The sequence below is a fragment of the Petromyzon marinus genome, chromosome 10 (assembly GCF_048934315.1).
Source record: "Petromyzon marinus isolate PM22_M1 ecotype Great Lakes invasive population chromosome 10, UKy_Petmar_22M1.pri1.0, whole genome shotgun sequence".
NCBI classification, from domain to species: domain Eukaryota; kingdom Metazoa; phylum Chordata; class Hyperoartia; order Petromyzontiformes; family Petromyzontidae; genus Petromyzon; species Petromyzon marinus.
The window spans coordinates 15,319,847-15,345,716 of NC_133676.1; the positions used below are offsets into that span (position 1 = coordinate 15,319,847).

The 25,870-nt window shown below is 47.7% G+C and overlaps 1 protein-coding gene across 2 annotated transcripts; it reads left to right on the plus strand.

Moving 5' to 3' along the window:
- Positions 1 to 25,870, plus strand: LOC116940841 (BMP and activin membrane-bound inhibitor homolog). 2 transcript variants are annotated; one of them, XM_076066202.1, is made up of 3 exons: positions 1 to 5,437; positions 23,303 to 23,590; positions 24,340 to 25,870. In XM_076066202.1, exons 2-3 carry the CDS (start codon positions 23,353 to 23,355, stop codon positions 24,927 to 24,929), a joined length of 828 nt encoding a protein of 275 aa, XP_075922317.1. In that variant the 5' UTR covers positions 1 to 5,437; positions 23,303 to 23,352; the 3' UTR covers positions 24,930 to 25,870. The 2 variants fall into 2 exon arrangements, with proteins under 2 accessions (XP_075922317.1, XP_032806977.1); XM_032951086.2 differs by lacking the exon at positions 1 to 5,437 and adding an exon at positions 6,998 to 8,613.

Sequence of the window (25,870 nt, forward strand, 5' to 3'; positions counted from 1 at the left end):
GGGGGGGTAAAAAACTCGTTCAAAATCGCGCGACGTCATTTATGGACGGCCCCTTGTTTGTTTTGTCTCCCTTGTCGTTGTGCCCTTCCACGCTGACGTTAACCATTTCATTAGCGACGGATAAAGCATTCGTTTGAAGATGTTGAACTCTATACAGTGGGCCCCTCTTGTCCGTGGCGATGTGGGTGGCACACCACGGAGTCTCTTAACCAAAATAGCCTGTGCGAAAATTAGTACTACATTTGTCTGTGAATAATATTGATGATAATAATAGGAGTGCGGATAATGTGCATTTTTGAGGATCATATAGCTCCTGCGGATAATAGGTGAGTGGTTTCCAGATAAGAGTATTTATTCTGTATCATCAGCCATGGCATGTCCTCCGATTGTGAATAGTGACATTGCTCCTGTTGAATTGTCACGATTCATATCAAGTCTGCATTAAAAAATATATTTCTCCATTGTAGGACCATCACACAATAAAATAATCATGCACTACTCCAAATGGCATTGTACAGTCAATCAGGCCACACGCACCTAAGAGTTGCAAAGATAGGTACTATGTGAAGGTGTTCGCAGCGATATCTGTATGACCTGTGGACGTCACGTCATTTAGCAGTTTAAATATTTGACAGTGGCCTTGAGACTGCGTTTAAAGCACCGCGGCGTCCAGCTGATGTTAGGGTGCCAGCTACCATGGTTATATAGTGGCGGCAGTGAGCGAGTGGTGTAACTCGCAGTGGTAAAAATACTGGCGTTTAATGTCACGAGAGACTGCGTGTCCTGGTTTAACAGCACTTAACGTCTGCTTAGAGAGCTGGGTGCGGGCATAAGAGACCGTCTCAAGGCCAGCGCCTGTCAAATACGTATGAAGCAAATAGGACTTCGAAGCATAGTCCATCTGTTGTGTTGATCCACTGTAACACCAGTGTGTTCGGAATGTGGTCATTGATTCTCATTGTTTCGTGAGGCTTGGTCATAGTCCAGGCCAACATGTCTCACTGCTCAAATGGGAAATGGCCTTCAGTGGAGTTTTTGGTGGGAATTCCACATTCCCACGGTGGGGTCTAGTTTGGCCAAGAAAATATCCACGAGGTTGCTATCTACCAAGCCAGTTTGTGCGGAAGTCGACGATATTTATGCAGGGAATTACACCAAAGTGGATCATCTGCTGTGGTGTGTGGACCTTAAAGACCACGTGCTATAAATCCTTCGAGGCAGCCAGCAACTGGCCATTGTGTGCTGGCATCAGAACCAAAATTGTAAAATATTCACGCCCAAATACTTATAATTCATTTAAATATTACTACCGATGGTTAAGAACGTGGACATTAATGTAGCATTATTTTAGGGGTTGTGATTTTATGTTTAAAGAATAATAATTCACAGCCATTTGTCAATCTATTGCTGGGTGAAGGTTTCCCCGACGCTATGTTAGTCACGGGGGTTATTTGACCATACTTCACCACACTTGCCAGTGCGTGTTGTTAAAGAGGCGAGGCACAGTGCCGGTAAGGATATATTTCACTCCTGATGTCACCCGTGATAGAGAATGGAACTTAGGTAGATTCCCGGTAGTGGTTTAGCACAATCGATATTTTGCTAAATACCCGTACATTGCAATGAATCCCCCACCACTTCGCGCAAGAAGAGCACAGAAGCGTGGCCACCACATCTACGCCTCTATATAAGGAACAAAACAGGTGGACTTCACAAATCTGGCTGTCGCCTGATGAAGCTAGTTGTCATTACTGGCGAAACATCGTACTCAGATTGTAAATGTTGTGGCTTTGCTCTCCAACACACCGGTGTGATGTACTAGTAACGAACTGACATTCTGGTTACGTGACAAACCTTACTAATTGGCTGTATCGGGTGGTGGCGGGTTTGATGACATCCATATTTACGCTATATAACCCCAAAAAACTCTATTATGGACAATTAATAGTTTTAACCTGGAGGGGTTCTCCAAAGCTCTCTCCAATGAAAACTCTTCCAAGAGCCACTTGCGTCAGCAAGCGATTGCAGGGCTGAACTTTTATTTTTTTTTCACTTAAAAAATTTCCGTTACATTTTAGGGTGAATGTGCAAAACTTCAGATCTGTTGGTGTGTTTGTCTACAGGCCTCTCTGCACACAACAATGCAGGCTTGACGTGAGTACACATTAAACGATTCATTACGTGGGTTCGCTGGTACAACACACGAGTAGCCCTAATCTTAACCCAGGGGAATCGCCCCCCACCCCCGCCACGCAACTGTGAATAGAAAAACGCGAGCACAGCGACGCCATCTGTCCACTACGTTACGTTACCAGGTATGATGCAACGAGCACACTTTGACTTGCAATCCATAAGTCTTCGGGTTCGATCTTGCGGCGCGGCGCTCGACATAATGAGTCGGGTATAGATTGGAGCGCACGCCCCACCCGTCTTTGTCCAACCAGTGGTACCAATGTGTAACACCGCAGTTAATTGGTAGGGGAGCGTGCGCTGGGATAAAGTGTGGGTACTTGCACCGCTTTCAGGACGTATTGCCAGCGTGGAAGAGTAGACCAAGATAGTATCCAGAGCTCCTTCTTCTGCCAGCAGTGGCGTGAGCAAGCAGCTGCAGTGCTGCACCTTTATCATTCAAAGCACGAAAATGTGGAATGTAGATAAAATAATGCGGTGTTGGCTTAGTTACTAAATTGGCTAAATAAAGCAAAAGTACGTGAAGCAGACTCGAATTTTGTAGATATAAAATTAAAGTGTACTACCTGAATTGTAGGAGATCTTGTTTTGGTTAACTACAACGTTAACGAAACAACAACAAAAATAAGATTAACATCATGACAACATTTGTTTACTCAATCACAAGTTGTATCTTCACCTTCGAATATAATACTTGTTTTGTCTGTTATGTGTGTGGTACGATTGCTATTTTTTACATCAGATTTTGTCTCACATCATGAGTCACGTCACTACAATTCGGGTTTGATAATGATATGTAAACGTGTACAACCCTCGCTAACCAGCATGGTGAAGTATGGTAATGGGGTAAAGATGTCCTGATTCAGCAGAGGAATTGGTTTCCCTACTCGTTCATAGAAAGATAATTCCTATTTTTGGGACCGCTTTACTAATACTACATTACCACGTGTAGCTGCATCGTGATTATGGAACATTTAGAATAATGTATTCGTGTGCATCTGATATGAATCAATACTTAAACTGCGTGGACGGTTAATATATAAAATCATAAAGGAAAGCAGCTGGCAATAAACAGAAAAAAAATCCCAACAAAACTGCACGATCTTACGTGGCTATGGCATATTATTTACTCGAATGTTACACAATGAAGACACGAAACGATGCAGAAACTTAGCGTAATTATTATATTACAATCTAACTGTATTACTATTTAAATGTGGGCGTTTTTTGTTGTTGCATTTGGCACCGGTGCCTCGAATACCGTTAAACAATAGTGGGCTAATCATGAATCCACACCACAGGGTCTCGAGCGTTCGTCCACTTTGGGGGGATTCACCATGGAATCGAACTTTAGACTTGGCGGCAGCGTCGAACCCGACTCAAGTGGCTTCTCCTTCTCCTTCTTTCGTGTGGACTCATAGCGGCAGATTAAATGTGTCATTTGTAGATGTTGTTGTCCACTCGATTGTCCGTTCAGACGCAGAGTGGATCTGGTCCCGTTCCCCCTTTAAGGGAGCGAAGACAGCGGCTGCTGTTCACAATGCGGTCGATTGTTTGGGATCGGTGGCCGCGCTCGAAGGTCGACGGAATCTTCGACGCGTCATTTGTGCAGCACGTGACCGCATCGGCCATCGTGGCATTGCAGTGCCAAATTCAAGCCGAGCGGCTTTGAAATCATAAATATACTTCGGTAACATGCAACGTGTTTTCATTTCATTTGTGATAAATTATTCATTGTGGTATTGCGCAAGCCTTCTTCAACATTTATAACTATTTAAAGTCACTTTAACAACCATTTATGATAATAAAAAAACAGGTTACTTATTAGGGCTGTGCGTGTAGGGGTTTGCCCTGTTCAATATTTAACTACTTTGTATATACCACAGTGAGCTAAGGCTAATGCATTTCAACTGCCCACTTGCTCCGTAAAAGTTCCTGGGTAGATATAAAACTTGTGCAATGTCAGCTTTACAAAACGTTCACAAATACACCCGCAGCTCATAAAAAATGTTTTTTTTAATTAAAAGAAAGCAGTCCTTATCGTTTTAAACTGTATAATATATGTATTATTTACTTTTAACATATATATGACTGAGCACTTGGTGTATTATAGAGGTGTACAGATGTGGAAATTCGTTCATGAAAGCATTGTCAGGGAGGGCATGTTTGGTAGATGCACGCATACGTGCAACCTGCTTTTTGGTAATCCACTGCCTCGTTACGCCTTGCGCACTGTGAGAGGGCTTATTTGACCAAACTTCACCACGCTGGTCAAAGAAGGTTGAAGGTGGCAGGAGTGCGGAACAACATTGGATTTGACTGCACTGCCTCCAGCTGCCCACAGCGCCCACTGCACCTATCTGCTTCCCATGGTGGTCACTCATGCAAGCAATATCAAAGCTCCGGTCCTGCTCATTTAGCTTACGAAATCTGACGAAATCAGGCGCATTCTAGGTGAGGAATTAACCAACACAGTACAAACAATTATTTACAAACTAAGGGGTGGGACTCTTCTACGTTTATGGTGGAAATTCCACATTTCCATGACAAACAACCACTATTGACACCCCCACCACCCACCACACACAGCCGCCGCGAATACAATCCGGACATGATCTGGAAATCTGGACAGAATACTTTCATAATTTGTATCATATGTGCATCTTCACTCAAGCAACCATTTGCTTAATAGACGTACTAGTACGAAGGCCTACGGGTAAGCACATCAACTAAATGCCGTTTCACAATCGTCTCCTGGCTCCGAGGTGGCCTGGTAGATGGATCCTTGAATCCGTCTGTGCAGAGCGTTTTATCGTTGCCCCCTTCCCTAGTGTGCGTGTTTTCTCCGGGCATCGTCCGGTTTCCTCCGACGAAAAACACCAACGTTTGAAGGACCGGTCAAAAAAATAATACCGATGCAGAGGGCACTCCTGGAAAATAGTCTTGCGACTCACTGAAGTTCCCCCCCCCCATTAAACACTGCGAGTGGCATTGCAGTGTCAACATAAGCATTACATTCAGGTTAGCCAGTCTCGTCATATATTGAGGACTGAACTCATTACAGCAGTTCTCTCCAGACAAGCTGTTTTAAAAGAAAAGGTAATCAGAACGTTTTAGAGCTAAGCCGTCGCCAGTGCTAAAATTTACGGTTTTGCGACAGCTCGGGTTTATGAGTGCGTGTGTGTTCATAGGGCGTATGGAGAGCGGTGGCCCCTGCAGTGAAGGCAGTGCCGATGATCCCGGAAACGTGAGTTATATTCCTGGCAATGCACATCACCATGCAGTGGTAATTACTACTGTACAGGGTGCTACAGATATCTTGTGACCTCCAATTCTTTGACCCCTATCATTTTTTTTTCCTTTGCATATTCATTTATGTTTAAAAAGAAAACAACCTTACTTAAACAAAAATATATGTCAAGTTTTTGATAATTAAAAGGGGTCACAAGACATCAGGAGCACCCTGTACAGTCCTGTCGTACGGTAGTGTGGGGTCGACTGATTAGTGCTGGCCGTGTTGGCCTCAATAGGTGCTCGCAAACAGCATTAAGCTACGGACAATGTATGCCACAAAAAGGCAATCGCTTATCGTGTACACGGCGGTGGTGCATGTGCCGTGGCGGTTACGACAGCGTGCTTGCGATCAGCCTGGGCAGTGTTCACGCTATGGATAAATGTCATCACGAATAATCCGAATGTGGAGCGGTGGTGCAGCGGTTAGCGCACAGCGCTGGTAAGCGGACAACCGCGATGGCTGAGCTAAGCTCGATCCCCTCTCCCCACGTCCCCCCCCCCCCCCCACACACAGACGTTTACCCCACCCGTGGCCCCAAACACCGAGGTTCGCTTCCCGACCACGGCTAACCATCAGGGGCGAGTGAAGCCCTCTGAACCGACTCTGGTCCAGTATCTTCAACGGCCCAACACCAACCAACGTGGATGAACGTGGAGTCAAGCAGCTCCCCCCCCCCTCCCCACGACTCAGGCGGCTTGACAACGCCTTCATCCAGCAGTGAACTGACAAAGGGCTACACACTCTTTAATACCTTATACACGACGAGTAGACAGCCGCTAAGGTCAACTCAGCCTTAAATACCGGTGCAGAACCCACGTGGCAGCAGCAGTACTGGGTGATACGAAGGGCCGCCGGGCGTGGTGCTGCCAACACAGCCACCCCCCACACACACACACTCTCAAACTCGTGCCAGGCGCATTGTCTGGCTTCGCAGATGCTCGCGAGCAGCACGAGACGAGCAGTCTGCGCATCATAAGTGGCCTTTTTTGTACGTTGTCTTTGTTGGAGGGTAGGTGTAGAGTGTCCATTGAGATGCAGACGGGTACCCCCCACCCACCCCAACTCACTCTCTCCGCAGGTACCTGCTCGCTCGCTGCTGCCTTGGGGACATTGCTTGCATCAAATTCCAATGTAAAAATGTTTTAAGTGGTTCAATAAAAGACCCCCCTCCATCCAATCCGTGCATTCCCCCCCCCCCAGTATATCATTCCAATCCAGCATCTCCCCCCCCCTCCCCTTTCCACACCAATACCCCGTCATTCGCACACCAAGTGGCGGTGACGTCACAACGGCGTCCGTGCCAGGCCAGGTGCACCTTGAGGCCACGTGCAGTGTCGACGGTTCCAACAGAAACCCCATCGCTGCGCGGACCCAGCCTACACCCCTCTTCCGTCTCTCTTATCTTGAACCCTGCTGCCAATGCTAAGCGTCCCAGCAGATGACTATCAGAAGCAAACATGTCTACAGATAATGGCAGGGGAGGTGGGGGAGGGAGGTTGGAGACAGGCGGGGAGAGTAAAGTAGATTCGGGGGGGGTGGAGGAGGTGAATGAGTCAAAGGGCGGACGCTTCGGGGCTCATTGTCCTTCCCGCGGGCCAAATCGTGTGATCGGCGCCAGGACACGTTTAATTGCTAATTAGAGACACACACACACACAGAGAGACACACACAGAGCGAGTTGTCGCTGCTGCTGCTGCGTTCGTGAGCGCTCCGGCTCAGAGCCGCTCTCGCCTCTCCGGCTGCGTCCGCACCGCCCCTCGCCGCCCGCGCATCGAGAACCCCGCCCCACGCCGTCACGGCCTCAAACTCCTGCTGCTGCTGCTGCCTCCTTGGTCGCAATCCGTCCCTCCCCTCCCCCGAAACACCCTCGAGCGGCAGAGAAGGGCTCCAAGCTCGTGCGCTGCGGCTGTTGGGCTCAGTTGCCGGGATGAATGCGCGCTGAGAAGGAGAGAGAAGCAGAGAGGCAGGCAGGCAGGGAGGGAAGGAGGAGGAGGAGGAGGAGGGGGAATACTCTTTGCGATTCTTCTTTGCGCTTCCATAGCCGTGGACTCCGGCACTCGGCGACGTTTCAGTTCGTGCCTTGGGGGTTTTTTGAGTTGCATTCACACACGTGTGTTGGTAGCAGCAGCAGCAGCATAGAGGGCAGGCTCTTACAGCAGCAGCAGCTGCTGCATACGGGGGTGAGGTTGTTGTCAGCTGTAGTGGGAACGAAGGTGGTTCAAGTCGCGCGTGTTGGATGTTGCTGGTCGCGGGGGCGCGCAGGAAGGCAGCTCGGTTCGGCTCGGCTTAGCTCGGCTCGGTTCGGCTCGGCTTGGCTCAGCTCGGTTCGGCTCGGCTTGGCTCAGCTCGGTTCGGCTTGGCTTGGCTCGGCTCGGCGAGCGATCGAGCGCTTTGACGTGGAGGGGGGGGGGGGTGGGTCCGCGAGCGTCTGTGCGGCAAAGAGAACGCAAGGAGTTAGTGAAGTTTGACACTCGTTTAGAGAAGTTTCTCCCACCCCACCCCGCGTTGCTGCGCCGCGCTGTTTGGCACAAAGCGCAGCGTGAGACGGCGAGGGCTGCGGCGTGGCGATTTCTCTGCATTCTCTTGCCGAGAGAGGAGGAACAAGCTGGGGAGGGAGAGAGGAGAGGGGGGGGGAACGAGCAACTTTACTCAACGGCAGAACAAAGAGCTGCGCTCGGGAAGGAAGCCTCTAACTTGTTCCTTATGACCGGGTTGTGGGCACTTGTTAGGGCAGCCTATTAGCTCGGTATCAAGCGAGCGGCACGCGGGGTCGAGTGGCGCGCTGACAACGAACGAGAGCACCGCAGCAACGCCAGCAAGCTCACACCATGCGCTCTTCAGTGACATTGGAGAGGTGGTGGTGGCGGCGGTGGTACTGATACGGGGGGGGGGGGGTTCTGTGTTCGAGGCAGTCGAGGTTGGCGATAGAATCGGCAATAGGACCGGCAGGCGTAAGACGAAGGGGAGCGGAGCGGACGCTTTGGGGTCACTCTGGCTGAATTCCTAGGCGTTGTTGTTATTGGGTCACCAACACTCCGACGACCTAAACGCGATGGAGCGACTTCCGAATGTCCTGGCGCTGTGGATGCATTTGGAAGTGTGGACCCTGCTCCTGGTTCTGGCTAAAGGTAAACGCTTGTGGCCGAGGCTACCGCTTACGTGGGCTGCCAAATGTCTCTTGTTTTTGACTTACTGCGTATTGCGTATGCACACACAGTGTTGCGTATCTGTTCAGACGACTGTGTGTGTGTGTGTGTTTTATATGCACAGCGTTACGTGTGTGTGTGTCAGCAAGCGTTGCGTGCTGTGTTGTCATGTACACAATGCGTTGTGTGGAATTGAACTCAAAAGCTGCACGTGAACTGTATTCAACCGAATGCGTGCGTGCGGCATGATGTGCGCGCGCACACGCACACACACAATGCTGTGTGTGTGCGTGTTCAAAGAAGTGTCCGTGGGTTTTTTCTTCCCCCCTTACTCTTGTTTGAGTTACTGGCGGGGGATATCTTGTGCTGCCATCTCTGGTCTGCACGCACGCACACAATCCGCGTCTGTAATGGCTATCTCCAAAGCGGTTCCCGCCGCTGCCTCTGGTACTATATAGCACAATTGTCGGGGTGCAGTGATGGATAAGTGCTAAAGGTACCGCAATAGATCGCCGCTATGAGCAAATTACTTTCTGAGTCGAGACGATGAGTTTGGACGCTCAAAAGGGCGCTTGTTCGTTTTCATATTTGGTAGCCTTCCTTTGCCAGTTGTGTCCATTCCACATTCCCACGGTGGTGTTTAAGTGTATTTCAAATGACCACCACTGGCTGACTTTCCACAGAGTAATGCTTTATCGACCCCAGAGGGATGAGATGAATTGACCGGTTGATCGGGATTTAAAACTCGCAACCTTCTGATCGCGAATTAAGCGCTTGTAACTGCTCTGGGCTGAATTGGAATGCTTTAAAATGTAAATGATCGTAACTTATGTGGCTTAAACTAGGCAGAAATAGCAAAAGTAGTTGGTAATGTGTGCGCATTCTGATAATTGGTATCGATGTAAGGGCAGCGCGTGATTACTCCATATGCCTGTCAACAAGACTTTGCATTCGTTAAACTAGAGTTCATAAGCCCTCCTCCAACTCAGCTGTATTTACTGCTCTTGAGGTCATCACGTGTCTTCACATAGCCCACACATGCCTAAGTAGCGGCCTGTATAACGCAAACTATATTGTAATTGTTGGCCATCATGTGGCGTAACTGTACCCCGCCATAGCAATGTGGAATTTTCACCACTGGCTCAGGGCGGTAAACGGAGATGCATAGTGCAGTACAATGTATGTATGCAGTATACGATTAGGCAATAGATGTTATGCTTGGTAGAACACGTGCGTGTGTGTGTGTGCAGGGTTGAGGAGAGCCGGTTACCGCGAGATGGGCATTGGAGTGGTCTCCATGAGTCTAGTGACCGAGGGGGAATACTCAAGCGCAGACGGTTAGAGATCGTTAGGGCAGATCTTAGAGGTCACGTGTGCAGGAACTGTGGGATCTGGCAGAGGGCAGTAAGAGTTTGGCGAGGCGTGGTGGCAGCATCAGCTTAGGCCTTACAGCTGCAAGGTTTTGATCTTGTGACCTGTACGTTATCACAATCATTATTTATGTTGGAGGAATACGATGAGATACGAAGCTCTTGTTTCACAGATGTCTGGGAGGGGCGGTTCAAAAAGTTTAAAAAACAAACAATTCAAAGACGCGATAGGAGTGCAAATCAGTAAAAAAATAAATGTATTTTACCAGGTAAAAGCCACTGAACTATGCCTCTTTTTCAGAAGTGACCTGGCCACAAATGATAGCTGAACGAATTGGCTCATGTGTAAATGTATAGCATGAGAGAGGGTTTAGGAGGTTGCTACGACTGAGCGTGAGAACATTTAGCTTGACCAGGTAAGAACCCTTTGAGACGAGGAGGCTCTACTTTCAAGGGTAAATCGAGTTTAAATGAGTGAAGAATAGCAAATGCCATTGTATAATTATGCAGAAAGCACACATAAAAAAATAAGATTTTCCAACTCACAAATAATGTTCAATTCATATAATATAATTTACCAATTTAGAAGTACATCTTCTATTCAACTGCTTCAGATCTTATTGCATTTGCTCTTTATAAAGAGACCTATAAAACAATAGTTACTCTACACAGGCACGTCTCATCACGTGTAAGTGTTGTAGTTGTTGTGGGGTCGATTCATTCAGTGACTTCGTACACAATTGCTTACTCTCCTGAAGGATGCACAATTTAATGCGATATCGTTTTGGAAAAATAATACATCTGGACAGCCGTAGGGATCTAAACGTCAAACTTTGTACAAACGGACACGGTGCAAAAGATTACGAGTCTATGCGCCTTCCTTCTAAATCCCATGTATTCCAGCAGCATTTGTGTAAGCTGGTCAACTATTCAGAGGTTTATATTTACTGAGTATCATCAGTGCATAAGGTACGAAGTAAAACAACCTCGCCACACAGCTTCCCCGCATAAACAAATGTTGCTGGGACACTTTGGTTCAGAATGCACACGTAGGCTGGTGAGCTCCAATGCTGTATATGATGTATATTTATTGGGGGTTTTGTTCACTCGCAATCCACCATGGCAACAAAACATGTAATTTGGAACATATGGTATATACTGTATATCAGGAATTGAGAATTATTCATTGGAGAAAATCTCAAATGTTCAGTTTCATTTATTAGGATTTACCCTGTGAGCCATTCGGTTCTTGATTTGAGTTCAACCACAACAAACAATAAAATTACAAGATACACCTAAAATTCATTGTACGCAAATCTAAATATCACATACGTAAACAATAAAATCCTACAGAAAAAGCACAACCCGTCCATGCCGCGTACAAAAAGTGCAAAAAAAATCCATTTCGATGTTTGATCCCAATAACAATCAATACAATACAGATCGAAATTTTAAGTATAAATCTATACTAATAAAAAATCGGGCCAAACCAAACTCCTCTAAAACTTACTAAAACAATGCTATATAAACAACGTAACAGTTTTCCCAACAAAACTCTCTGTGACCTCCTTACATAAAATAATTGAGCACGTTCATTCAATCCATGCCATGACTTCCCTAATCTACGACTTGCATATTATTGTTTTTGTTTTGAGTGTGTTAAGTACTCTACGATGCCTCTTAACATATTACACTTGCCCTGTCAGACAAGCACCCGCTGTGAGTGCTGCGATGTTTGATACAAGAGGCAACACTGGGATAAAAAAATACTTACTCTTTGGTTCTATTCGATAAAGTCACGTAGGTAAAAAAATAAAACAACAAAAATCACGACGTTTCGGCCACAACACAAGTGGCCTTCATCAGGTGAAGGGACCAGACTGTCTCTCGAGGACAGCGCTGGCAGATTAATTTAACACTTTGCTGCAATGTAATCGGAATATGCAGGCTTTGCCATCACAAAACAGATCTTCTAACAAGTAACCAGGGTTTGCTTTAAAATCAATAAATCCCAATGTTAATGAAGAATTGATTCAAATGCTGTAAAATACAGAAAACGCGTATTGATTCGCGTGACCTCTGAAGGTCACGGGAACATTGTATTAGTGGGATATTTGCAATCTGACTATTTATGTTATGCATTCGCTGCCTTTGTTGTGGGTTTAGATCAAGAGTAACCCCATAGCTCTCAAAGCAATCAATGCCATTCTATGGAGTGAGCATTGCCGTTCAATAACCAGTCTGGCTCCACGCCACTGCCCGTAATCAGTGGGACGATCTTCACGTGCCTGCCCTTGTGTTAGCGAGCGGTGGCACGGCCCAGCGGTTTGTCGCGGAGGTTCACGATTTCATTTCAGCGGTCGCCCTGGTTATTAACCATGAGCGTGTTAACCGCACAAGTACACACCGTCTGCTTCACCGTAGATATTACAGATCGCATGCCATCTCATTCGCGAGAGTAGGCCACTGTGTGCCAGCATCGTGGTCCCAATTTGGAAAGTTTGAAAATTTGTCGCAAATCACTGATTTGGGACTGTACGCAGCAAAACATTGCTCCTTTATTGAAAATAAAAGTGGGCAGGACCCTCGTGAAAGAGGGTCACGAGTCTCAGTGAGGCTTTCCTGGGTAAACAAGTGGAATAATAATAATAAGAGAGAGGGATTTGAAAATGATCCTACGTGGAAAGTGGGCGATGTCTCCTAGGCACCTCTCATGCCCTCCCTGCTGCCTGCTTACTCTCGGGGGTACATTTCTTTTGCCAGAATTGAGGAATTACAACAACCGGAAGAGCTCAAGTTCTGCGACGTAGGATTTCACGGTCGTGCTGTATATTGTTACTTGGGATGATGTCCAGTATTTTTTTCACGTTCTGGGTGCAAAACGTTGGACATCATGCTGAACAACCTAAAACACATCCAAGAACCGCTCTGGCTGCTGTAATTCCTTGGTGGAGCAGAAATTATCCACCTTCCATAAATGTGTTGTTCAGACCAACTATATCCCTATTTTATTTGGGACTAGATCTGTGATTCTACACAGCAGTATGTTGACATGCTTCCTATTCTGTCATTCATGGATTATGGGCCACGCTACTTTAATACATTATTACAATGGAGTTACTGGATTATTATTCAAATGTATGGGATCAGTGCTGTAGTATATTTTTCTCCACACTGGTGTGTTTTAGCAAACGTCTTGATCTAAAGAATATTGACAAATCTGATTGTTTGAAACCTCAAGTATCCTTAGCAGGTTTAAAAAAAAATCGACATTTGAGGAATACCTTATTACTTAAGTATTGTGGTTATTGGTATAATAACAGCCATTTGTCAATCCACTGCTGAATGAATGTCAACAACACAACACCATTATCAGTCATGGGGGTTGTTTGACCATACTTCACCACGCTGGTTAGTGTGGGTTGATGAATGTTGGGGGGGTGGGGGGCGGGACTGGTACAGATATAACTCACCACTGATGTTAGCTATGGCCAGGAATTGAACTTGGGTAATGGGTTCACAGGGCAGTGTGATCACTAATCCACCCCATCTTAAAAATTGCAACGGATCCATTGATGTGACAGTTGTCATTTGAATGACTGAATTAACAGTTCTATTTCTTCCAGTGACTTCTTCTGTCGTTTATTTTCATTGTCGCTCTGACCTTTATCTCCCTTTGCCAGTCCCACTGCTCTCGGTAGGGCGATCTATAAATACAGAACATAAGCAAAGTAACATACGAACATAAAGTAACACAAAGTAACAAAAAAATCAGCAAAGTAATAACAACTCAAGAGTGCCCCCGATCTCAAATTGTTAATGGCACAGTGTTCATCCCCATTGGTGCACCGTATCAATTGTGGAAATTCCACAATTTTATGGCAGGGCCAGCTTCTTTGTAAGGACACCGTTGATATCCCACAGTGTGGTACTTCATTTTACAGACTCTGGAGGGATGATGGACCGAATGAAACTCTGGCCCCTAACCACAGCACCACCCAGCCAGTATTGTGTATACATTGTGAACATCAGTCATTCTCGATCCACTGCTGAATGCAGGCTTTCTATGCTGACACCACCGGCGCAGACCAGTGCAGCTGCAACGTCACTCCCGCACGCAGCCTAAAATCGTCACTCGCTCTCCCATCGCTTGCAACGGATATTCGTTTTTTTTGCTCGTGTTTTGTTGTTGTTGTCGTGGTGGTGAACCAAGAGGGTTCACCACCACCGCCTCCCCGCCGCTAGAGTGGCCCGTAAAAGATGATTCACGGCCGGCCACGCGGGCACTCGCAAGCAAGGCCCCCCCCACGTTACTCGCTTGCTGTTTAATGTGCTCATTTGGAGTGCTGACGATGGCGGTTTAGTCCATACAGACGGCGGACACTTACCACTGGCCCGCCAAGCTTACGTTTAGGAGACCCAAGCACCTCCCCCCCTCTCTATAATGCTCACATGTCTTGAGTTCATGGTTTGGTGAACGCTTGGTTTGTATTAAAACTGCTCATTGTAAGCACAACAGTTCACAACCACAAATACATGCCTCAAGCCCCGCGCCCCGCCTTTAGATCTCTGCTTGCAATCTAATAAGTTTGGCAGGCTTCTTTGCTCATGGCATTAATTTGCTTTAAGTTTTTCTTATGTTTTCCATATAACTTCTGCCGAACATAAAATGCCTTTTAAGCGATCAAAGTCTTTTACCCCGCCCAAATGAGCGGTGGGTCATTCCTCATCCTATGGTGGCACTAGAGGTGCTAGCATTCCCTCCGATTTTTAAAGTCGTTGATACATTACTTGAAACGCAACATTGCCTTAAAGTGTCCAATTCTTTCTAAAATGTACGTTGTAGCCTTACTTTTTTCTCCCCCCCCCCCTTCCCCCCAAGCAAAACGTAGAACCCACAAGTATTCTCAGGAAGAAAACAAAATTGGAATCTGGTTTCGAATGTAGTTTCCCCATGCCAGCATTATAATGCCACGGCGTTGCAAGCCCTTGACGTGCGCGCGTGTGTGTGCGCACGTGCGCGTGTGTGCGATTCCTTTGGTCAGCAGCCCGCGTGCATTACAATTTGCGAAAACTTAAAATGCAGTTGCTTTCCAGATACACACTGGGCGACCACACACACACATGGCGCGCAGCTTCGCTGACCTCGTGTGTAGGAGCCTGCATGTTGCATTTGCAGCATGAGTTCCTATGGGTGATTAGGGACTTCAAATCGCACAACACTGTTATTGGGCAGTCCCTGATTGCAATAACCCGTCTCCCGGAGTGACATTACAAAGGCTACGGTGCTTCTCCCTCCCCTTCCTCTCCACCCTCGCTGCCTCCACAATCGTTGGGGGTCGGTAGTGGTAGGAAGGGGGGGGGGGAGAGCACTGATCCCAGGCCAAGATTTGCTTTTTTTTGTTTTGATGTAGAGCAGGACTGTGTCAGAAGCCGACCCCCCCCCCCCCCCCCCCGCATGCTGATTGTGCTCCACGGTTTTCTGTTCGATAAAACGCACAGGCTTGAGAATACCGTATCAGTACCAGGTATTCATAGGAGCGTGGAGACACTTCAACCTTGGACATGATTCTGCTGTCCTGCCCAGCTTTTGGCTGACGTTAAAGATTCCACCCCATGACAGTGATTCACGATGCCTTGGGTCACGGTGTGTCAGTGCCATGGACCACAATGCTCCTGGCGTGCGTTTAAGGGTCTTGCTGCTCAGCTGTAAATTACATTGCTTAGAAAGTCACCAACCTCTGTGTGTTAAAACTGTGCGGAAAAAAATACTTGGACGGAGTAATGAAACGACTCTAATAACCTAAACGATGTCATTAGCCCCACTTAAGCGATTAGTAACAGCGTACCTGCCAGCTTTCCAGCAAACCACCAGAGGCACACTCTAAATGCAGAGCCATCGCTGCGAAGCTTTGGGGCATGAATGGCCACGTGATTGGCCCTTCGGCCACCATGTGATCAGGGTCAAACTGCTGTTACCCGTGGGACTAATGATTTTGTGTAACATAACTTATCCGTTATTATCATGGTGTTACAGTGTGCGCTATATAATTTAACCGCTGCTTTATGTGTGTGTGTTTTTTTTTTGGGGGGGGAGGTTTTGTCTTCACGGATTTACGTGCGTGTGTTGAATTTCTTTCGCACCGTACGTAGCCAACCGTGCTAATCGGAGGTGCGGAGGAAGCGGCCGTCCTAATGAACGGACCGGTGCCGCTGAAAGAATGTGGATTTGCAATCGCGGAGTATCCAGAGAAAAGCCACACGCACACGAGGGAAATAACGCGCAAGATTGCTCGTGAATAGGTCAACGGCCTACTTGCCTTATGTAGGCAAATACTTCCCCTGGCAAGTCAATGTTTCACGTGCATGACAATATCTTGGCAGTCCACCAGCCTCCTTTTACTGGCGCGACAGCATCTTATGAGAAGCAACGGAATCTAGATGCTACGTTGATGCAAATTATTTTGCAAACGGCACAATATACCTTGCCATTTGGTTTTCAGTACAGCACGGACACACATCCTGAAACTTTTTTTTTTAATTCATGAAAACGCTGTCTCTGCGGATTCCTACTTATTTTGAGAAGAGGGCGGCATGACGGAGCTTGTTAAGCGTCGCCACCCCCCACTCGCTGTTGCACATTACATTAGGTGCACTCTGTTTTCACAACCTCGGTGGAAAAAAAAGTCTTGAGAACATGGTGAAACGAATGAGTGCATGAGCAATAGCGGCACATTATGGAAATACGAAATAAGTAAGTTGGAATGGCACTTAATAAATCAAAATAAAAAGGCTTTCTTTACCACCCTGGCATTTCCTCTCTTTCCTACTTGTGAGCTCTTTAAATAATCTTTTTACAAAAATATCTCCTCCCTTACTCGATTATGTGGACATTCTTTGTTGCGATTTATTTTAATGTGGCAACTTGAAAAATCGTGCCATTAAATACTGTAGCGTGTGAAAAGATTTTCAAAATGTATGTATTAAAAATGTCACGTTCTGTTACTTGCGGCTCTGTGTTCGCGCATATATAAATAAATTGTAGTAGAACTCCGCTTATCCATGCCGATATGGGGAAACTATTTGGCAGATCCTAGTATTCATTCGTGAAAGTACAGTACTTATCTGCATATTCTACTCCTAAATGCATGCAAATAAGTTCTGGTGAACACGGATAAGAGGGTGAATTTGTGGCCAATTGTCATTATCCGCTTAAGCGTGATTTCACGGGGAAATGTGAAATGACCATGGTCTAATTTAAACAATTGTAGCAAAGTGTGCACAAGTGAACACAACAGTTGAAATCACTCTCACGGATACACGTACAGCCCCATTTTGTTAATCCGATGCCGAATAAGAGCCTCATCAAGCCAGCCCACGTGGGTTGTGTGTATGTGATGTAATGAGACACAGAAGACCCTTCTGGGTAAATGTGGGTCAGGTCAATTCCACACGTAAAGTAGCAAATAGGATGAAATATGCCACCAAACCGCTGGATTACTTTTATCTGCGCTTACCTGTGGACGACTGAATGACGTTGTCACAACGTTATGGTTACTCTTCTTAACACCGCCAAAGGGCGGAAAATAAGGAAACTGTGCGTGGACTCGAGGAAGTTCTGCGGATTGATTCGGCGCACAGATAATGGTCGCAAGATCAGGAAATGCAAGAGTGGATCAGCGGAGGTCCACTTCTATTTAGAAAGCTAAAGCCGTATGGACACTCTCGATGGGACCTATTTGGTTAACATCCATATCGGAGGCGGCTCAGTGATGGCTCTATTTAAATTCTGTTGACTTGGCACGAGACGGGAAAGACTTTGAGGACCGCCTTTAGTGCCCGTCGTGTTTCTCCAGTCGGCACGGTTAATGAATCCTGAGTTGAAAGCCGCCCTCGCTTGAATATGTCGGCTCAAAATATATATGTTTTTTTTTACTTCAAGGCATCGACGTGCCACTTGACCACAAAGCGGGGAATATTTCATGCCTCTTGAGCCGCCGCGATAAGAGAGTGGAGGGGGGGGCACGCTTGAGCAGATTTTTCAACCGTTGAGGGGCGACTAACGAGACAGACAGATTGCCATACGAGAGCAGAAGAAAAAAAAACCCGCTGCTGTTTTGACATGTGGCCAGAGAAGAGCTCTCCGAGTTGATGAGGCGATTAATTAGTTTGGCTTGGGACGGGCTGTGCCCAAGCTGCCCCCATTGCTTCATGGCCTGCCTCCCAGCCAATCGAGAGATTTTGTATTATACGAGGATGAGCTATGTTGGAAACTAGACCTCATAGTCAAGGTCCCTCTTGTCTTATTTGATGATCCAGTCCTGTTTGATTCTCTTGCACCTCCAACGAGCACGGTCGGCTACGTACGGTGCGAAAGAAGTTCAACGTTACAACATGCGTGCATGCGTACGTCTCATCATCGCTGGTGCCTTTCTTTGTCTCGTCCACTGTTACTTCTGTTCCAAAGTGCTTCCCATTGCTCTGTGTGAATTTTTGGTTCTGTGGCTGCCTGCCACGCGCAAAGCCGTCTGCCCGGTGTCCTTCACTGCAAGGCCCGGGGCTCACTGGCGGCCCCGAGTGGCCTTTAGTGCGGCCACTGACAATACACGGAGAGTGAAAACACCGCCCATCATCATCGTGCTGCTGTTAACCCCTCCAATGGTTTCAAATGTGTTGCGGCCCTCACACTGACGATGTCTTTTCGGCGAAAGTGGCCCCCCTCTGGAAATGAGTGAAGAACGCTGCCTTATGCCTCTTCGTTTGCTCACGCTGCTAAACTCTGGAACTCATCGTGGTTGCCGATAGTGTGTTTATGTTCATATTAAATCTTGACATTTCATGAACAAGTTTAATTTGAAAGAATGTCTTAAGCACAGGTGTCTCCCTACTTAAATTGTCAGTGGAATGGAGGTTACAGCAACTCTGTGTGCAGCGCTGGATAGTAGTAGAAAGATCATATTACCATGACAAGGATCAGTCTATGTTTACCACCGTTGATTTTCCACAACGTGGTACAAATTTTATTACTCCAAAAGGATGATGGGCTGAGTTGACCTTCAAGGGAGATTTGAACTACTTTAACTCTACATTATTTTGCGTGTGCGTTGAGTACCCTAACCAGTGTTGCCTGGCCAAATCCCTTATTTTCTATCCACTGTTATACAGCACAGTGCAAGCAAACACTTTACAATAGGCTAGCAAAAGTTGATTTGCTTAACCAGGTAAGAACTCAGACGAGTACGCTGCAGTCTCATTTGCAAGAGTGGCACACAACGGCGCCCATAAAGAAACACGGCGAATGTTCTTGCCATTTTACATTTGCACACAGATTGTATAGCCTCTGTTTAATTCCATTCCATCGCTACATTAATGCCTCTTCGCATCATGTCAGCTATAGCGTTTGTTGGATCATGCTTCTCCACGCTACACACTGCTGGTTGGTGAACATGCACCCGTGACCTGCTCAGATATCACTCGGCACTTATATTAGCCGTGGCCGGGAAATGGAACTCGGGTTGTCAGGTTCATAGCGCAGTGCGATACTAACTTGCATCATCACTCCACCCACATAACATGTACCATCTTTAAAAAAAAAATACAACAAAGCCTTTGATGTTAGCCATGGGTTGAATGTGAACTCAGGTTACAGAGCTCATACCATAGTAATTGAAAACTCATTTCTTTGAAACTGCTTTTTGTGCTTAGTTTGTTGTCCTTCCCTCGCACCTCCAGTTGGCACGGTTGGCTACGTACGGTGCGAAAGAAGTTCAGCATACACACGTACATGTTGTGCTTCCCACTGCACTACCACTCCCCCCAAATTGGTGCTCTTAACTGTATTGGGCTTTTTTTGTTTTGTTTGGGGGTCGTCCGAAAACTGGCCGCTCGTCATTTCCTGTGCTGTGCCCGTGCCCGTGGCCCTGCGGAGGGTTCTACGTGACGAACGACGACCTCGGGCTGAGAGCGTTGTGGGAGCAGGCCGCCCATTTACGACGACGGTCAAAGTTGACACTGCTCGTTGCTCGTCGTCACGCCCGTGTGCTATTGCCCCCCCCCCCCCCCCTTTATCGTACGGAATGGTTCGATGTAATGTCAGTCATTCTCTATGGCTGCCAGGTGAAGGCCTTCCACTTGACGAGAGACATTTGCACCGTTCGGTTAACTGCGACGCATTTTGTGATGGTAAATAATGGTCTGTGTATGCAAATGTCACATCTGGTACATGGAGACAATGACAACCGACTGATGTTTTGGAAGGGCTTGAAAACTGATAATTTACCAGAATGTTTGATTTTGGATCTCTAAAAAACGGCCAGGTTGTTGATTGATTTTCCTCATTAGCTAAGATCTGTCTCAATTTCCAAAGAGCTTTCAGTCTCATACTAAACAATGACAAATATCATCGTTGTCATCTGTAAGATAAGTAATTAGCCTCCTGTGGAGTGTAATTCTAAAATCACAAAATAGACTAAGGCCATTTTCAGTGACTCATATTCCAATATGAATAAACTTAATTTTAGATGTATATTTGTGAGAGCAAATGCCTGTCAAATCAGCTCAGCCCATCATCATTCTAGGGATGATAAAATAGCTACCACTTTGTGGGAAGTCAATGGTGCTCTCTCTTATGAAGAGAATAGCCCCCATCATGCCAGTATGGCCTTTCTGCCACTGGCACAAGACTGCCAGTGGAGATGAGCAATGCCCCATAATCACACGAGCATGGAATCACAAAACCTTAACTGTGCCTAAATAAAATTGACCTTCAATAGAAACAATTAAACTCCTCCTACCTGTTCCGATCCACAGCAACTCCCGATATCCACAAGTTGAGTTGGCTCCTCCTGTTATCTAAGCTCATGCTTGGGGAAGCAGAATTACCCGGAAGTGGTGGGAAAATGTGTCATTATGCGTGGCTATTTACACTTTACCGCACACACAAATGGAGAAGTGTTAATTTATTTACCAGGAAAACGTTTCGATCCTTGTGCTCCACACATGCCCTCGGATAACAAATGAGTTTGACTTCGTGTTGTTAGTTTTTTGTTTTTGTTAAATCCGTGGCGAGGCATGCCACGTTTATTTTATGTACGACTACAAACATTTTCAACTGCAGTGAAATCATATCGACTCTGACGTCGGTGAAGGCCACAGCTGTCAACCTTTGCACCAACGCTCTTCATGCGGGTTCACACCTACAGCTGCGTAGCCTCGCGATCAATGCACTCGCCAGTTTGCAGCACATCAGCACTTCCATTTCCCCCATCTGCTGCTTTAATTTTCGCACCAAAATGTGCCACCATCTGCTGCAAGGTAGATACTATAAACTCTGCCGTTATTCCTAAGAGTAAGTCGCGTTATAGCCACTGTGCTGGAACCATTGCCCACGACCAGTATTTTAAGGAATCTTTATTCAAAATGCCTCCATGCTCAAGCGGTTATCGGGTTGTTGCTCATCTCTTCCTATGGCCACCACCTCTATTTGTTTGTCCTTAGACTGCCTTCGGTTGGTTTCTGCACGACGGGCAGATCCATTCCAGAAAGCGGTAGTCATGGTACTGGCTCTGCAGATATGATGGGCCGAGTCGAACAATCTGAATAATCTGCAGTTGTAAAGAAATTGAGTTCTCTCTGAGCAAAGACTTTTTTACGAGCGATCATGAATCCCATGGATCTCTCACCCTGTGATAGTGACGTTATAACACTTGATGAGCCCAATATGTTGCGTGGGCTTCGCCCTTTTTGTTTGTAGCTCACAAAGCTGCAGGCACCGGAAAGACCAGAGTGGTCTCACCTCATTAAGCCGCGGTTCTTGCATGAGACCGTAAATAGAATCCATAGCGGTACCTCTTCCTCCAGACCATTACTTGTGTTCATTACCATTGGATCTAATTCACCTACTTCCTGGGCAGTGACACAACTAACCGGGTTTATGTCTTGGAAACAATCCACAATTTGCGCGCTCGCTCGCGTGCCTGCTGTGTGCGCACGTGTGTGTGAGTGTGTGTGCGTGCGTGCCAATTGCGTGAATTGTGCCACGGCTTAAAAGTTTATTTTTTTTGTACCTTTTGGGTGGTGGTGAAAAAAAATCACTCTTGAACCAAAAAACACCAAACCTATGGATAATGGCCTCGGCTTTCAAATGTCTCCAGAGACGGCGCATTAATGTTGTCAATGTTATTCCTGTGGATATTCGCGATGGGTGTTTTCTTAACGGTAGAATAGGTGATGAAATTCCCGCGATAGATGTATATACACACGCACACACATGGGCTTCACTGCAAACAAATACTGAGAGTGCCCAGTCTTATTAAGCCTATGTATTTCTAGCTCAACCGTTTTCAAACGGGCTTTGACTTAAAGTGCCCTTGCTGGTTGGTTTGTTCCAACGTGCTGCGGTTTTCTCATCAGGCCTAAAGGGCCGCTATGATGCTCCCCTGCTGCGTTGTTCAACATCCAATCGTTATGCAGCGGCGTGTTTTATACCGTCGGAAAACGTGCGTCTTCAGCCACCATTAAACTTAAGTGATTGTGAGGTAACATTGGAGAGTGCCCGGCTTGTTCAGAAATCAATGTCAGAGCATGTGGTGAGCACGACTGAAATATTAGGCTTGAACTCAGCTTGTTGTTGTTCACCCAGTGTGAGCTCAAGCTACTAATAATCACATCACGATGTAATCCATGCTTATCCATGTAATTACAACGGTCGTTATCTAGGAGAGCCTCATTAAGTCTCAATATTTTTTTTTCAAGGTCCTGCATCGGGATTTGTGGCCAGTTCTATTCTTGACTGCTTCGCACAATGAAGGCTGTCGTTTTAGACGAACCGTTACCCCTGGCGATCGTTTGCATTAGTGTCGCACCGTCAGTGGGACCTTGTGAAGTGCGGCTAATACCCACGTGACATGGGTATGAATTGCAGCGCGTTTCAGGAATCGACACCTCCAGCAGTTGGGTGACACTGGCTAAGATGGCTAGGGTGGTAAGAGCACTACACTGGATTTCTGACATTATCAAGTTCAATCCTAGTTGAGAGGTCGATGACTCGACCTCTCATTTCTCTCGCATCGCTCAAATGAAAACAACTCTGCAGGAAGTCAACACTGGTCACCTTATCGAGAGACTTGCGCCCATCGTGGCTACAAGGAATTTCCTCCCCGCCACCGCCTCCCATCAGCTCGCGAAGACCAGTGCTGCCCCTTCGCGTGTTCGGGCGGTCAGGAAGCCGTCGCGACGTTGGCTTTAACGGCGTCTCCTCTCTCCCTCTCTCCGTGTCTTCTTGCCCCTTCCCCCCCGTGCAGGCGAGATCCGCTGCTACTGCGACGCGGCGCACTGCGTGCCCACGGGCTACATGTGCAAGTCGGAGATGTCCGTGTGCTTCCGCCGCGTGCTGGAGCCCACGGACCCGCGCTCGCCGCTCGCGCACGGCTGCATCGAAGCCCTGTCGCCCTCCCCGCCGCACCCGTGTCACGCGCCGCGTCCCCGCAACCACACAGGCCGCTGGCCGGTCGTGCGTTGCTGCCAGGACGACATGTGCAACTACAACGCGCTGCACGACCTGCTGCGGCCGCCCCGGGGAGACACAGCAGGTGGGGGGTCTTTGGTCATCGTTTCCATAGTTGTCGTTCGCGGCGGTTGGCAAAGGTGTTATCGTTGTGAAAACTTCGATGGCGTCAACGTTGGCGACAGCGTCCGAAGCGGCTTGAATGTAATATTCATTGGCAGCGTTATCGGCCGCGAGGTCGTCATGATCACCCTTTGCCTAAATAAAAGGGTGCTTAGATCAAAGGGTGTTGGGTATTGACATGTCGTTGATGCACATTTATATAAGACTAGCTTATATACCCGGCGTTGCCCGGGTCAAAAAATATTTCAAAACTACTCTTAAATTTTTTATAGCACTGTGATGGTGCCTGCTATGATTACAGCAGTGCATACCGACTGTGGTGGTACCTGCTATCACTACAGTAGTACATGCTGACTCTATAGCAGCATTTATCGACTCTATCGCACAAAGTACTCACCTGACAGAGTGGCGTGGTGAGGCCTAGTCCCGTGCAGAGCCTCGGGCCTCGCCTAGATTGTCCAGCCGGCCGAGGTGGCACCTTGGCAGGCTGGGGCTGGGCTGCTACCCCTGACCCCCCCCCTCCCCCCCCAGCCACGATCTCCCTGGCCGCTCTGCAGCAATATCTACGGCCTATAGTGGTAGCATCTAGCGACTGTCTAGTAGTAATAACTGCACGCATCGGGGTGGAGGGGACATCACTCAGTGACGAATTAACGTCGGCTGCACGCGCCGACACTCACCATCCCGTCGTCGCCCTGTGTCTCGCCGCAGACCCCGTGAGCGGCGGGGGGCCCGGCCCGGAGGGCGCGGGACGCCCCGCCGTGTGGCGCTCCGCCTCCGCGTCGGCGTCGGCGGCGGCCGCGGCGGCCGCCTCGCAGGAGCTGTGGTTCCGCGCGGCCGTCATCGCCGTGCCCATCGCTGGCGCCGTCGTGCTGGCGCTGCTCGTGGCGCTGGCGCTGCGCATGCTGCGGAGCGAGTCGCGGCACCGCCACCGGCAGATGCTGGCGCGACTCCACTACGGCTTCCACGGCCCGCTGCCGGGACGCGCGTGCCCGTCGTCGGCGTCGTCCTCGACGGACGGGGGCCCCAAGTCGGCGGGCGACGCGGGCCAGCCGTGCTGCTGCTGCTGCTGCGTGGCGTGCGCAGAGGCGCCCAGGAAGCCCAAGGCGTGGTCGATCGCGCGCTGGGGGCCGGGGTGCGCGGGCGGTGGCGGCGGCGGAGGAGGAGGGGGAGGAGGAGGAGGAGGGGGAGGAGGAGGAGGAGGAGAGAAGCTCGAGGGGATGGAAGAGCGGCAGAAGTCGTCGTGGTCACTGGGACGATGGGGATCGAGCAGCGCCACCGAGAAGATGGCGTTTGTGTGACCGGGGGATTTTTTTTATTTTGCAGAGTTAACGAGACAAGAGCGTGGGCAGAGGATTTTTAAGGAACGGTGCAATTGTTTTTCGAGAAGTTGAAGAGCGCTCAGACTTTCTTTATGCGGAAAAGCACAACGACCTCCTTGTGTTACCTTTACTCGCAAGATCGCAGAGATGCGTTCAGGGTGTCCGTCGAGGTTCAAGGCAACGGTAAAAACCAGCGACAATGAAAAAATGTCTAGACTCTTGAAACGCTTTTCTTTAGTTTTCCCAAAACTGTTTTCTGTCTCGCTATGTGGTTATCGCTGCAGTGAGCTTAAACTTACAGCGCGCTTTGATAGTGAAGCTACTTAGTTCAAGAACATCGAACTCTCTCTGCCGACGACAGAACCAACGAACGGAAAGCGCGACGACGCGCCATCCCAACAGCATCCCCCGCGGGAACTTTCCCGTTGGTCATTTTTCAAAAAAGGAGGGAATCGCCAATGTGCGCCACTGATGACGCTTGCGAAGAAGTGAAGGAAACGGAACGATGTCGGTGAGGATTTGTTAAATTAAATTGCCGACGCACACTCTTGCTGGGTGTGTTATCGGTGTCTTGTGTAAATTTGTACAGAGTCTGCATGGGACTTGTGTAGTGTGTCCATATTTTACACCGACTTGTGTGTCTAGCTTTCATTATTGTTGTTGTGATTTTATTATTGTTAGATTTTTTTTATGATGTTGCACACTAATATAGGTCTACTTAGATCAATGGGATTTATAGTAACGAGAAACTATATTGTCCTTAAAACCAGGGTATTACGAAGCATGGAGAATTTCCAGCATTATGCCTTTTTACATCATCTTGGCATAATTGGTGCAGAGCGCTCTCTTTTATGTACATACAACTGTTTGGTTTCTGCTGTCATTTTAAAATATATTTTCCCTGTTGAACAGCTAAAGAA